Source organism: Chiloscyllium punctatum, chromosome 20, assembly GCF_047496795.1.
Source record: "Chiloscyllium punctatum isolate Juve2018m chromosome 20, sChiPun1.3, whole genome shotgun sequence".
NCBI classification, from domain to species: domain Eukaryota; kingdom Metazoa; phylum Chordata; class Chondrichthyes; order Orectolobiformes; family Hemiscylliidae; genus Chiloscyllium; species Chiloscyllium punctatum.
The window spans coordinates 51,933,732-51,948,872 of record NC_092758.1 but is presented as its reverse complement, the minus strand read 5'-3'; the positions used below and the strand labels follow the sequence as shown (position 1 = coordinate 51,948,872).

The 15,141-nt window shown below is 42.9% G+C and overlaps 1 protein-coding gene across 4 annotated transcripts in view; it reads left to right on the top strand.

The window, feature by feature from the left end:
- Positions 1 to 15,141, top strand: part of simc1 (SUMO interacting motifs containing 1) — an 87,865-nt gene that overhangs the window by 34,116 nt on the left and 38,608 nt on the right. For 2 of the 4 annotated variants that reach the window (XM_072590914.1, XM_072590913.1), the window contains exon 1: positions 10,485 to 10,799. The exons of the other annotated variants lie outside the window; for them this stretch is intronic. In XM_072590914.1, coding sequence (XP_072447015.1) covers positions 10,644 to 10,799 — 156 coding nt within the window. In that variant the 5' untranslated portion in view covers positions 10,485 to 10,643. Of the gene's footprint in view, positions 1 to 10,484; positions 10,800 to 15,141 lie in introns of those variants that run through there. 4 annotated transcript variants of the gene reach the window in all.

Below are 15,141 nucleotides of genomic sequence, written 5' to 3'. Positions count from 1 at the left end.
AAAGTCTTTCATCAGAGGTATTGTTAGGACTGCAGCTGGTTTTCTTATCAAAAGTAATTTATTCCTTTGTTGTTACGTTTGACATTGACTGTCTGTTGGAGACACAGCTTTCCTGTGGTTAACTCCTTAATTTCTTCTGTCGGGCAATCCTTGTTCTTTGTGGCAATAAAGTGTCTAGTTTATCAAACAGGTGTCAAAGCAGTTTTGTTAACGTAATCTTGCCAAGACATGGCAAGAGTCTGTGGAACAGCTTGTCTTCCTTCTTTAACAGTTTATTGTAGACAGTGTGTAATAATTTATCTTTTGTGGATTCATTCAGTCCATGAACAGTTATTAAAGTTCTGAAGTCGATAATATTACACTATTTGTGTCCAATCACCAGGTAAAAACTGATGTCTTTAGGGAAGGAAATGTGCTTTGTAACTTATTCTGCTTATATAACTTCCAGAATATATACAGAAATCATTGCAATACTGTCTGAAAAGTGAGTAGTGCTGTGCAATTACTAGAACATTTTGTGTAATCTAGAACATATCATGTAAGATGTGATGTTAAATCAGCATACTGGCTTTTTGCTTCATTTATCTTTGAAAAGAAGGGGAATTTAAAAATTGCTTAAGAAATATTGCTCTAACCTGGAGTATATTCAGTTGCTGGAACTATGGGGAGAAGGGACAGATTCACTGGCTCCTATACATTGCTTCAGGAATTCAGAGGAGTCCTTAGAGAGGCTGCATATATATAATAAGTACATTGGCAGTACAACCCTGAAAATAAGTTGGAGGTGTCATTTTTAATATGATGGATGGCTACTTTTCTCAAAGATCCCTGAAAAGGAGTAGGACTTAAGCAGTATGCTTGATGGTCTCTTAGAACAGAATCTAAAGGATTCAGCCTAGACAGCAAGTCATATTGGAGTCCTGCAAAACTAAGCTTCCTGTGCTTTCCCAATCATTGGGCTTGGTTGCCAGTCTCCAGCCATTCCTATCTTCTAATCCCTATCCCCATTCGCTACTGGGAATAGGACTGCACTAGAGTTGCAACATACAAATCTTTCAAATTCTCCCTGAACACATATAGTGCTTATTATATTGCATCTCTAATACTGGGGTAGAGTTTCCACTAATGGACAATCTTGCAACTGAATACAAATTGTACTTGGAATTCCACTGATTAGATTACATTTCAAGTTGCTGCTGAATTGGCACAACATAAAATATTCCACAACCTTGAATAATCATTCAACATGATAGTTTTTTTTTCGCATTGGCAATTTTCCTTGATACGTTTAAATGATAACCAAGACAAATTTTAGTAATACAGCTGAATATTGAATTACTACAAAAAATAAATAATTTTAATAGGACTAGTGAGTAATATTGCAGCTAGCTAAATTTAGAGAACAACTTTAGTTTCTTTGATAATGATTGTTCATAATCTACACTACAGTCTAGTTCTGAATTTCTGGGTGAGATATTAAAAGATTCCAACCCTTTCCCCTGGTTTGGATGGATGCAAAACGCTTATACTGAAAGAACAGTAAGTTATTTGGTGACCTCAACATTCTTTTCTCAATCCCCAAACATAGATCTCGTGAAGTACTTTGCCTTGCAGATCTATTGAGGTTGTTCACATCCTCAGGATGTCTCATTGCAAATTGACATGTAGCTATATTTTACCAGCCCTTTGAGAGGAGGATGTAATGGCGTTTCTAGATGTCAGGAGGGAAACCCATTGCCACAAAAAAAATTACCAGGTCAGAGAAGCGCATGACAAGGGCCCCACTTTTCACCCCCTCTGAACATTTTATTAGTGTCAGGAGGAGACTGTTAGGTAAACCCAGGCAGATTTCCTGGTTCTGTTACAATTGGTTCCATCACTGATGGAGGGGGCACTGGCAGCAATAGTGGTCACTGGGGCTTCAGTCGCACCACTGAAAGATGCATCTCACTGGATCGCCTGCCTGATTCAGACATGATAAATAAATAAAAATACCTTGCCCTGGGGTGTCTCAGCATGTTGGAGCCTCAGCAGTACCTTGTCAAGGGTAATTAAGGATGGGCAACAAATATAGATTTATCTACTGATGCCCATATCCTCCCATGAAAGAATACTTCAAAGAATATAGTCTCAAGCTGCTTAACCTTTCCTCAAAAGACAAGTCCTTCATCTAAAGAAGCAGCAATCTAGTGAAGCTTCTGTCAAGTGGCTCCAATGGAAGTACATCCTTCAAAGAAACCAAAACTGTACTCTAGCTATTGTTTTACCAACACCCTGCACAGCTGTAGCAAGAATCTTTTGTGCACTTCTTCCAATACACTTGTATCCTTCCTAAAGATGGAATACTGCAATTGAGGTCGAACTATTGTTTTATTCAGGTTTAACATAAGTTTCTGTACTCTAAGGCCCTGTTATAGAATCCAGGATACGGTAAGTTTTTTTAAACCACTCCTTCAACCTGTCCTGTCACCTTCAATGGTTTTGGTATGGGGGGGGGGAGGAGTTCTAAGTCACTCTGCTCCCATCTCTCCTTTAAAATTGTGCCCTTCACTTAATATTGCCATTCCCATTTTTTCTTTCTATCAAAAAGAATCACTTCATTTCTCTACATTAAATGTAATTGTATCTGACTGCCTGGCCTTTTCACTGACTCTTCAGTAAATTTAACACTATCATCCTCACAATTCATAATGCTTCCAAGTTTCTGGTCATCCACAGATTTTCAAATGGTTCCTGAACACTAAAGTCTAGGTCAATATATATCAAGTAGACCAATTGTCCTAACACCACATTCCTGCAGCCTCAGTGCTGAGTGAACAAGCAGCTCGTAGGTGGGCCACAGTCTATTCATTTGCCACTATGAGTAAAATATTACTGGTTATGGACCAGACCAGACTCCTTCAAATATATTAAGGTAGCCTAGACCCTAGGTTTTCCTTATTTTAACAGGTAACTATCAGATTCTGTATCCCAGGTGCAATTCGATTGGTCAGACTACTCGATGTTAAGCAAAACAATTTATTCAAACCCGCAATAACTTAACTGTGTTGGAAAACTTAATAATAGATACAGTAACTTACCAATTAACTGTTCTACTAAAGTAACATCCCATAAACACACCCTTGGAAAAAAGGCAAATTTAAAAAACAGATCGTCTCCCATGCAGTTCTCCAATCCGAGAAGAAAGAACATCAAAGACAATTCTGAAAGAAAATTCAGTGCAACAGTGGGAGAGATGCAGTACCTTCTAACCCTGCTGAGACCCCAGCAAAGACTGCTGAAAGCTAACTAAAAATCCGAGAACTGAGAGAGCTTGACCACACCCATTCAGGCTGCATCTATTTCTCCAAGATTTAAAAATCCAAAGCCTCACATGTTTATCTTCTCAGACTGCTCGGCACCTGTTGCACCTGCCACACAGTGCTTGAACTCTTCTAGCAAACGTACTAAGTCAATTCTTTGTAGTAAAAGAATAATATTCATTTATTTGACACAATTAATATTAGAACAACAAATACACGATGAGCTAACAATTAACACTACAAATTTATCTTATGATTTAACTTAACTTTAGATGATCATATACCACCACGCTAGAACTTGACCGGGCTCCATGTTATCATCTGGTCTTCCTTCGGTGGTTTCAATGGAGTCTTCTCTTTTGGTGGTTATTCTCAATTTACCACTCTGTGTGGGTTTGTAGTGATTTTTATACTCCAAAGTCTGTGTGTCCTTTTAGGAGAGTCTTGAGTATCTTCCAATGGATTGATCAGGCTCAATCACCCTGATCGGACCCAACCAGGTATTGGCACACTGATAGCAGGGTGGTCCTTAGGTGTCCACTACTGGAGATCCTGGGTGCATGTAGCTTCCTCCAAACACTGTTTCTGATTTCCCTGAGGGTGATATTCCATTGACTCATTCAAACCCACATTCAGGTGTGCATTGTAGCCTCTGCAGAAGAAGGTTTGTTTGCAAACTTTCTGTATTCTGCAGTATGTTGATTAGTACAGTCACTTTGGTCAAGGCTGGGTTCCATTTCCCAGCATGCATTAATTATTGTCCATCTTTTGTAACTCCATGATAAGTTCATTATTTTGAGTGGCCAGTCTGGCCACAGTCCCTCCTCGTCATCCTGCACACGAAGCGTGATGGATCACAGAATAAACAACCAATATCTCTGTGCAGTAAGTACACAATCTTCCAAGCTCAAGCAAAGTATATATACTATATACTACCCTGTCACAGATAACATATGAGAATCAAGCATAGTAAACTAAATAAGGAGAAATGAGCAAATACAAAAACAAATTCATAATGAAAACTGTAAAAATGAAATGTTATACCACTATAAAAGAACAAAAACACCAACAAGTCCAAAAAAGGTCATACTGAAACAAATGTTATTAAACCACAACAAAAAAATTTCAAAACAAAAACTTGAAAATTGTACAAACATTATAAAAACAGAGAATATTTTATATGTTGGAGAAATGGCCAAATAACAAAAAAAAATAAAATGGAAAGGCCAATGTTATAAAATCACAAAGAGGAAAACATCCATAAAAACAAACATTACAGAACATTTTACACACAATGGCAGCAAAGAGTCACCAGTTCTCATCAAATATTTACAAAGTTTTACCGAGTTAGGGGAGATGTCAGTTGAGTGAGGTCTCCAGATCCAGTTTGTTTGACAGTTCATGTGTGCTGAACCTGGTGACGATCGCCGTGAAGTTTGTCTTGATTGTGTTCCGCACGGTCACGGTTATCCTGGGGAGAGATCAAGGTTATTTCTGTTGTTGTCCTTGTCCATTATCTGAATAATTTTGCATTAATGCAATGTGTATGCCCTAACCTTCCTCCACTTATTCCAAAAAAAGGAATGGAAACCCTATGTGGAATGTTGAGTCAGGTTTAGAGACCTGGTAGGCTCCAACCTTGGCTTCTCGGGGTAGGAAGCCTGACCAAGATGTGATGAGGAAAGACTGAAACAAGATAGTCATGCCAATCAATGATTTAAAGACAAGTGAAGATGAAGATGCCCTGCTCGGAGACAGTCAGCACAACCAACAATTTAAACATAAGTAAAAGATGAAAGACAAGCTCAAGAGACCAATGACTATTTAAACATAAAAGATGAAAGTGAAGGAAAGCTGAAGAATTAAGCAGATTACAATTCTATCAGTGTGCACAGGACTAAGAGTTGGAAGATGTGTGTGATATATGAGAGTTTGAACCATCAGAAACAGTTGCATCTCGCCTTGGGTGGTTGTCAGGAGCTGTTTCATTACTTGGATTAGTGAATGAGTGCATTTAGGCACTCAGAGATTCAGTGTGTTCTGAATCCTTTGTCTCTGGAGGAGTGGCGCAATATTGAATCCTCCTGGTTCCAATGTTTGTAGCTAGTCATGCCCTGTAGTGGTGGGAATTACCATTTGATAATCTGAGTTAATCTGTTCTTCCATAGTCTAAACTAGGGGATGTTTGATCTGCCTGTTTGTCAGGGGGTTATCAGGAAGATATATCATGTCACACATTCCCAACAGACACGACATATCTGTGTTATTAGTCAGCAGTGAGTCAGAGCAATAGAGATGTACAGCACAGAACCAGATTCTTCGGTCCAACTTGTCCATGCCAACCAGATATCCTGTATTAATCTAGTCGCATTTGCCAGTACTTGGCCTTTATCCCTCCAAACTCTTCCTATTCATATACCCATCCAGATGCCTTTTGATTATTATAATTGTACCAGCCTCCAACCCATCCTATCCTAAGACCTGCTTGTTTTCATCCCAAATAATGTCCCCAGTTGTCTGTTGGTAGCTGCAGCCTGTATGGATTCTGCAGTATGTTGATTAGCACAGTCACTTAGGTTAAGTCTGAGTTCCATTTCCCAGGATGCATTAATCATTGTCCATCTTTTGCAACTCCATGATAAGTTCATTATTTGCCATCATAAGATCATTATTTTGAGTGATGCACCTTTGCTCCAATCTCTGAAAGAAACCAGGACAAAACACACCTCTTAAAGCCAGAGCATCATCACAACTCAAGGATCCCACCACCTGTCTGCACGGGGTCTGGTCCTGTTTCTGGCCCCAGTGTAGGGCAAATACTTAATCTTTGGAAGAGTTTGAGTTATGGTCACTATTGTAATGCAGCAGCCAATTAAAACTTCACAGAGTTCCACAGACAGCAGCAATAAATGAACAAATAATCTGAGCGACAAATGGCATTCAAGATATCAGTGGCAGACCTGGGTGGGGGCTCTGGAGCAGAAACAGTGGGGTTTAAAGGAGTAGTAATGAGAGCAGTGAAGTCCCAGATGCAGGCAGACTGGCTGTGAGCTGCTTCAGCAAAATCAAAGGGTAACCTCACAGGAAACAGAATTGATCGAGTTTTACTTTAAGGCCATATGTGTACCTTCAAAGCTGTACACATTGTGATATTTTAGAACATCATAACTAAATTTCTCCACTTCCTAGAGTTAAGGAGGTTCTGGTTATAGGGTCATACAGCACGGAAACAGACCCTTCCGTCCAATACATCCACGCCAACCAAATTTCCCAAACTACAGTAGTCCCACTTGCCGGCATATCCCTCTAACCCTTTCCTATGCAAGTACCTGTCTAAATGTCTTTTAAAATGTTGTGAGTGTACCTGCATCTACCACTTCCTCTGGCAGTTCATTCAACATGAGCCATCCTGTGTGAAAATGTGCCCCTCAGGTTCCTTTTAAATCATTTTCCTCTCACCTTAAATCTAAGCCTTCTAGTTATGAACTCCCCACCCTATGAAAAAGACCTTTGCTATTCACCTTATCTAAGATTTTGTAAACCTCTAAGATCACCCCTCAACCTCCTTCACTCAAACATGAATCAGTGTTCTAATCTATACTGTGGGAGGAAGGGCACAATAGAAGTAAGGGTATTCAGCTCAGTTTAGCTATGTCTGGGCAGCTCTGGGCATATAATTTGCACTATGAGGGAAACCCTGGATGCTCCTGGCAGTGTAGGTGACCATAGGGTATGCCGTTGACAGGAGCAACTCAAGCCCCAGGTTTTGAAGCAGAATGGAGAGCTGGGAACACTCCTGTGCTTTCATGAAGCGTACCCAAGTGCAGAGAGGGATTGAGTGACTACCAGACAGAAGAGGACCACGCAAGAAGTGAGAGGATCCCTGGAGTGCATCTTATTTGCAAGTTGTTTTATGACCTTAGAAACCAGCCAGAGTGGAGTTTGCTTTGGAGAGTCCAGCCAAAGCCACAGCAGAACACATGGCTGGTCCAGCTGCTTAGCTTGGAGGGACGGAGATAGGGTGAGAAGTGTGGTAGGGTTAGAGATTTTGGAGAAGATTTGGTAGGGTAATTATTGTAGGGGATTCATTCGTGGAGGAGTAGAAAGGTGCCTTTGTTGTTGTCGATAAAACTCCAAGATGAGTGTTGCCTCCCAAGTACCACATCTTACTGAATGCCTTCAGGAATTCTGCAGGGGGAAATTGAACAGCCAGAGGTTGGGGCCCATGTTGAGTCTAACTAGATTGGGAGGGGAATGGAATCCTCATTCAGAGAAGAGAGAAATTGAGATGAAATTAGAAGCTAAAATGCTAGTAAGTAAGTCTAGAAGGCAGAGGAAACATATGCTAGATCAGAAAGGAATGAGGTCAGCAAGGCTAAATTAAATATTTAATTGCAAGGAGCCTATGGAATAGGGCAGACGAGATGAGACCACAGAAAGGCACCTGGGGGAAGTGATATCATTCATCTTAGTAAGACTCACCTGAATGATGATCAGGATTGGCAGCTCAACATTCCTGTTATAGGTTATTCAGACAAGAAAGAGAGAAATAACTGGAGGAGGAGGTCAGTTGTAATATTGTTCAAGGAATCAATGATAGCAGTGAGGAGGTGTGATATCTTAGAATGATATGAGGCTATATGAATACAAGTTAAAAATGCAAAAGGGGCAAGCAAACACACTTGGGTACTAAAGGCCCACAAACAGATAATGGATCAAATATGTATTAAATTTTCAGAGAGGTGTAATAAAATGATACTATCAGGATCATTTAACTACTCAAATATTAAGTGGGATAGTTCCAGTGGGAAAGGTAGGGAGTTGTGTTGCGTGTGTGTGTGTGGGGGGGGGGTGTGAGGGATATCAGTAGGGGCGTAATTTGGAGTTATGACAATAATTCAGTTAGATTTAGGATAGTTCTGGAATAGGCTATGAATAAAAGTTCTAAACTTGCAAAAGACTAACTTTATTATGATAAAGGTATGATTTCGATTGGCATACGCTACTTTGACATAAAAATGTGTCAGAGCAGTGGGAGTCACTAAAATCCAGAGGTTGTTAGTGACTCCTCACTCCTCCAGAGGGAAACTGAATATCTCTCAGACTACAATCAATAGAAGGTGAACTGAATTGACAAGAATTTCCACTCAAATGCCATTTGTTAATCTACATGGTTGAATGAGATGTAGATAAATTTTTAATAGTGTACCAGATCCATAATTGCAACTAAGCACCCTCACCAGTCTAGAGAAGCTTAACTTAAAACTTCCTATAAGCCAACTTTCTCCACAATGAAACACTGTTTATATTTAGTTAAGGTCTAACTTAATCCATTCACAATTGATTTCACTACCCAAAAAGTTATAAACTGGATCCCCTTGACTTGGTGCTAGATTTCAATCAGGAAAAGGGAAACTCCAATCACAGATGTTAGATCTAGCTTTCATGAAAGTCAACACCAAGTATCCAACTTTGATGCAAAACTGGGCCAATATTTCTAAGTACTGCCAGTTCTGTGTTAGCCAAGACAAAAACCCAAAGAACACAGGGCCGTGAAGAAGGTTGTCAAGAAGGCACTTGGTCTGCTTGCCTTTATTGGTCAGCGCACTGTGTATAAGAGTTGGGAGGTCATGTTGTGGCTGTACATGACATTGGTTAGGCCACTTTTGGAATACTGTATTCAATTCTAGTCTCCCTGGTATAGGAAAGACATTGTGAAACTTGAAAGGGTTTAGATTGTATTGACAATGATGTTGCCAAGGTTGGAAGGTTTGAATTATATGCAGAGGCTGAATAGGTTGGGACTATTTTCCCTAGAGTGTCAAGAGCCTGAGGAGTGGCCTTACAGAAGTTTATAAATCATAAGGGACATGGATAGGGGACTCAAAACTAGAGATCATAGCTTTAATGTGAGGGGGAAAAAGATTTAAAAGGGACATTTTTTTCCACAGAGGGTGGTGCATGAATGAATTGCCACAGGAAATGGTGGAGACTGGTATAATTTAAAATGCACCTGAATGGGTATATGAATAGGTAAAAACAATGACTGCAGATGCTGGAAACCAGAGTCTAGATTAGAGTGGTGCTGGAAAAGCACAGCAGTTCAGGCAGCATCTGAGGAGCAGTAAAATCAACATTTCGGGCAAAAGCCCTTCATCAGGATGAAGGGCTTTTGCCCGAAACATCGATTTTACTGCTCCTCGGATGCTGCCTGAACTGCTGTGCTTTTCCAGCACCACTCTAATCTAGACCCTGGGTATATCAATAGGAAGGGTTTGAGAAAGAAATGAGCTTAATGCTGGCAAATGTGACTAGATTAATTTAGGATACCTGGTCAGCATGCATGACTTGGACCAAAGAGTTTGTTTCTGTGCATTTTATCGCTATGATGAACTGTGGATGCTGGAAATCAGAAAAAAACAGAAATTGCTGGAAAAACTCCACAGGTTTGGCAACATTTGTGAAGAGAAAGCAGAGTTAATGTTTCATCCATTTTGAAGAAGTGCCACTGGACCTGTAACATTAACTCTGCTTTCTCTCCACAGATGCTGCCAGTCTTGTGGAGTTTAAAACAGTTTCTGGTTTAGCCTACATTGTGTACTGAATTCTCTAGGGTGGTGCTGAAACACATGAACTCTGGGTCAAGATGCACAATAAAGTCAAACATAGCTAACTCTTTCACTGAGTGTGCTCTGGTGTTGACAGTGAGCAGGACTCTCTCTGGGCGGTCCGAAACCTGTTGATCTTCCAGCTGAAGGAGTTGACCCCGACTGAGTGTTGCAGACTGGCACATTCCAAGGTCCAGGACTACGTGCTGAGGGATGCGCTGAAGTTTGGAGCAGCTGCCGCCAAGGCGCAGTGGGGAAAGACCACCGTGTAACATCTGCCTGCCTAAAGAAGAACAGGGGGCCCACGGAGTCATTTGGGCTCTGCTGACGCCTCAGCTAAATATATGGATATATGATTGATAAACGTATAGACCTGTATATACAAATGATAAATTCTGATCTCTGTATGCAAGTGTTTACATATGTATGGCATGACCAACTATACAGGCCATCAAATTATTTTATGAATAAAGTATATTGAAATTTTAAAAAGTGAGCAGGACTGGGAGCCCTCTTCACCAAGCTGCACCGTAAAGCCTATTGCAGCAGGGGGCAGCAGAGGGCAGTCGTCACCCCGCGCTTGTGCCCGTGTGAAAGATGGCGGCCGGTCTCTGGGTGGTTGGCGATCGCGCTACCGATTTCCTTCCCTTCGGACCGTATCGGATGAACCGGGCAACCGGAGCCCTAACCGAGCCCCGCCAGCGACCCCTCTAAAAGTCGGGGAAGCGGAACCATGGCTGACGTGATTGAAATCACCTCGGAAGATGAGTCAGACTCGGACATTGAGATTATCGGAGAGACGACAGCGCCGCTGGGCAGCCGCTGCCAGAACTCCTACTCGGCCTGGGCTCGCTATCAGCGGATCAAACAGATCCTGTTCTCTCACCGGGTGAGTGCGGGCAGCATTTTACAACACACACAGTGTTTTGACTATAAACAGGAAGTCGCGGAGCGCGCACAGCCGTGACGACAAGGTGGGGTGTCGCCACCATCTTTGATCCTGGCCGTTGTCCCCTCTATGACGCCATAAAGATGCGCCCCCTGGTTTTAAATGATAACATTGGGAAATGTCTTTCATAAACCACCCTAGTGCCTGGTCAGAGGACAGCTTAGGATCATGTGTTGCATGTATTACTGGCTTATCACTTTGCAGACATATATAATACTCCCTTCTTTCTTTAAATCAATGCCTAAATTGTCACAATTGTTCCAGTCATTAGCTTAGAAAATAATTAAACATTTCTTCTATTGAAATGAACAGAACTATTTTTCTGAGTATTTTATAGCATTTAAGTGAAATGACTCCACAGAGGCCGGTATCGGATCACTCTTTACTTACGCGTGGAGCTGGAATTGGATGAACTGAGAATTATTCGAGAGGCTGAGAGGGTGATAGATGGAAGCTACAGGGACATAGTTACGTCAGAGAACAGAGGGAGCTGGGTAACAGTTAGAGGTGGGAAGGGGAGGAAGCAGGCAGTGCTGGAATCCCCTGTGGTCGTTCCCCACAACAATAAGTATACCGCTTTGGATACTGTTGGGGGGGACAGCCTAGCAGGGGTAAGCTGCAGTGACCAGGTCTCTGGCACGAGGTCCGGCTCTGAGGCTCAGAAGGGAAAGGGGGCGATGAGGAGAGCGCTAGTTATAGGAGACTCTATAGTTAGCGGGACAGACAGGCGGTTCTGTGGACATGGGCGAGACTCTCGGTTGGTTTGATGCCTCATGGGTGCCAGGGTCCGAGACGTCTCAGACCGTGTCTTCAGAATCCTTAAGGGGGAGGGTGTGCAGCCAGAAGTCGTAGTGTACATTGGCACCAACGACATAGGTAGGAAGAGGGGTGGGGAGTCATTCAGGAGCTCAGGGAGTTAGGCTGGAAGCTAAAAGCTAGGTCGGACAGCGTCGTCATCTCTGGGTTGTTGCCGGTGCCACGTGACAGTGAGGCAAGGAATAGGGAGAGAGTGCAGTTGAACATATGGCTGCAAGGATGGTGTAGGAGGGAGGGCTTCAGGTATTTGGACAAATGGACAACATTCTGGGGAAGGTGGGACCTGTACAAGCAGGATGGGTTGCACCTGAACCAGAAGGGCACTAATATCCTGGGAGGTAGGTTTGCTAGCACTGTTTGGGGGGGGGGTTAAACTAATTTGGCAGGGGGGGTGGGATCCAGACTTGTAGTCCAGCAAGTAGGTTAGCTGTTTTTCAGGATGTCCAAGAATGTAGGGAGGCTGTGGAGAAGGTAGCACTGACAGGGGATACTTGCGGACACAGAGATGGGTTCAGGTGTGTATACTTCAACGCAAGGAGTATCAGAAATAAGGTGGGTGAACTTAAGGCGTGGATTAGTACTTGGGACTACGATGTTGTGGCCATCACGGAAACGTGGATAGAAGAGGGACAGGAATGGTTGTTGGAGGTTCCTGGTTACAGATGTTTCAGTAAGATTAGGGAGGGTGGTAAAAAAGGAGGGGGGTGTGGCGTTGCTAATTAGAAATGGTATAACGGCTGCAGAAAGGCAGTTCGAGGGGGATCTGCCTTTGGAGGTAGTATGGGCTGAAGTCAGAAATCGGAAAGGTGCAGTCACCTTGTTGGGTGTTTACTATAGGCCCCCCAATAGCAGCAGAGATGTGGAGAAACAGATTAGGAAACAGATTTTGGAAAGGTGCAGAAGCCACAGGGTAGTAGTCATGGACAATTTCAACTTCCCAAATATTGATTGGAAGCTCTTTAGATCAAGTAGATTGGACGGGGCGGTGTTTGTCCAGTGTGTCCAGGAAGCTTTTCTAACTCAGTATGTAGATTGTCCGACCAGAGGGGAGGCCATATTGGATTTGGTACTTGGTAACGAACCGGGACAAGTGATGGGCTTGTTAGTGGGTGAACATTTTGGTGATGGTGACCACAATTCTGTGACTTTCACCTTGGTTATGGAGAGAGATAGGTGCGTGCAACAGGACAGGTTTTACAATTGGGGGAAGGGTAAATATGATGCTGCAAGACAGGATCCGAGGAGCATAAGTTGGGAGCATAGGATGTCAGGGAAGGATGTCATTGAAATGTGGAACTTTTTCAAGGAATAGACACGACGTGTCCTTGATATGTATGTCAGGCAGGAAAGAGATGGTCGTGTGAGGGAACCTTGGTTGACGAGGGAGGTTGAATATCTAGAGGAAGAAGGAGGCTTACATAAGGCTGAGGAAACAAGGTTCAGACAGAGCGTTGGAGGGATACAGGATAGCCAGGAGGGAGCTGAAGAAAGGGATTAGGAGAGCTAAGAGAGGGCATGAAAAATCTTTGGCGGATAGGATCAAGGATAACCCCAAGGCATTTTATGCGTATGTGAGAAACATGAGAATGACGAGAACGAGGGTAGGTCCGATCGATGACAGTAGTGGGAGACTGTGTATTGAGTCGGAAGAGATAGGAGAGGTCTTGAATGAGTACTTTTCTTCAGTATTTACAAATGAGAGGGACCGTATTGTTGAAGAGAAGATTATGAAATGGACTGGTAAGCTAGAGGAGATACTTGTTAGGAAGGAAGATGTGTTGGACATTTTGAAAAACTTGAGGATAGACAAGTCCACCGGGCCTGACGGGATATATTCTAGGATTATGTGGGAAGCAAGAGAGGAAATTGCAGAGCCGTTGGCAATGATCTTTTCATCTTCATTGTCAACGGGGATGGTACCAGGGGACTGGAGAGTGGCAAATGTTGTGCCCCTGTTCAAAAAAAGGAATAGGGATAACCCCGGGAATTACAGGCCAGTTAGTCTTACTTCGGTGATAGGCAAAGTAATGGAAAGGGTACTGAGGGATAGGATTTATGAGTATCTGGAAAGACACTGCTTGATTAGGGACAGCCAGCACGGATTTGTGAAGGGTAGGTCTTGCCTTACAAGTCTTATTGCATTCTTTGAGGAGGTGACCAAGCATGTGGATGAGGGTAGAGCAGTGGATGTAGTGTACATGGATTTTAGTAAGGCATTTGATAAGGTTCCCCATGGTAGGCTTATGCGGAAAGTTAGGAGGCATGGGATAGTGGGAAATTTGGCCAGTTGGATAGAGAACTGGCTAACCGGTCGAAGTCAGAGAGTGGTGGTAGATGGTAAATATTCAGCCTGGAGCCCAGTTACAAGTGGAGTTCCGCAGGGATCAGTTCTGGGTCCTCTGCTGTTTGTAATTTTTATTAATGACTTGGAAGAGGGAGTCAAAGGGTGGGTCAGTAAATTTGCAGACAATACAAAGATTGGTGGAGTTGTGGATAGTGAGGAGGGCTGTTGTCAGCTGCAAAGGGACTTAGATATGATGCAAAGCTGGGCTGAGGAGTGGCAGATGGAGTTCAACCCTGTCAAGTGTGAGGTTGTCCATTTTGGGAGGACAAATAAGAATGCGGAATACAGGGTTAATGGTAGGGTTCTTAGTAAGGTGGAGGAGCAGAGGGATCTTGGGGTCTATGTTCATAGCTCTTTGAAAGTTGCCACTCAGGTGGCTAGAGCTTGTAAGAAGTCCTATGGTGTATTAGCGTTCATTAGCAGAGGGATTGAATTCAAGAGTCGTGAGGTGATGTTGCAGCTGTACAGGACCTTGGTAAGGCCACATTTGGAGTACTGTGTGCAGTTCTGGTCGCCTTATTTTAGGAAAGATGTGGAAACTTTGGAGATGGTGCAGAGGAGATTTATCAAGATGTTGCCTGGAATGGAGAATAGGTCATACGAGGATAGGTTGAGAGTGCTAGGCCTTTTCTCATTGGAAAGGCGAAGGATGAGGGGTGACTTGATAGAGGTTTATAAGATGATCAGAGGAATAGATAGAGTAGACAGTCAGAGACTTTTTCCCCGGGTACAACAGAGTGTTACAAGGGGACATAAATTTAAGGTGAAGGGTGGAAGGTATAGGAGGGATGTCAGGGGTAGGTTCTTTACCCAGAGAGTGGTGGGGGCATGGAATGCGCTGCCTGTGGGAGTGGCAGAGTCAGAATCATTGGTGACCTTTAAGCGGCAATTGGATAGGTACATGGATAGGTGCTTAAGCCAGGACAAATGTTCGGCACAACATCGTGGGCCAAAGGGTCTGTTCTGTGCTGTATTGTTCTGTGTTCTATGAGTCCCTGAAACTGATCCAGTTCTCAGAGTGTGCAGAGCCTCTGCCACACTTGTTTTTATCTGTCAGACAGGGCTTCCTGATTGTACCTGATTAACAGCCCGAGTCAGAGAACTCATTCTATAAAGTCCACC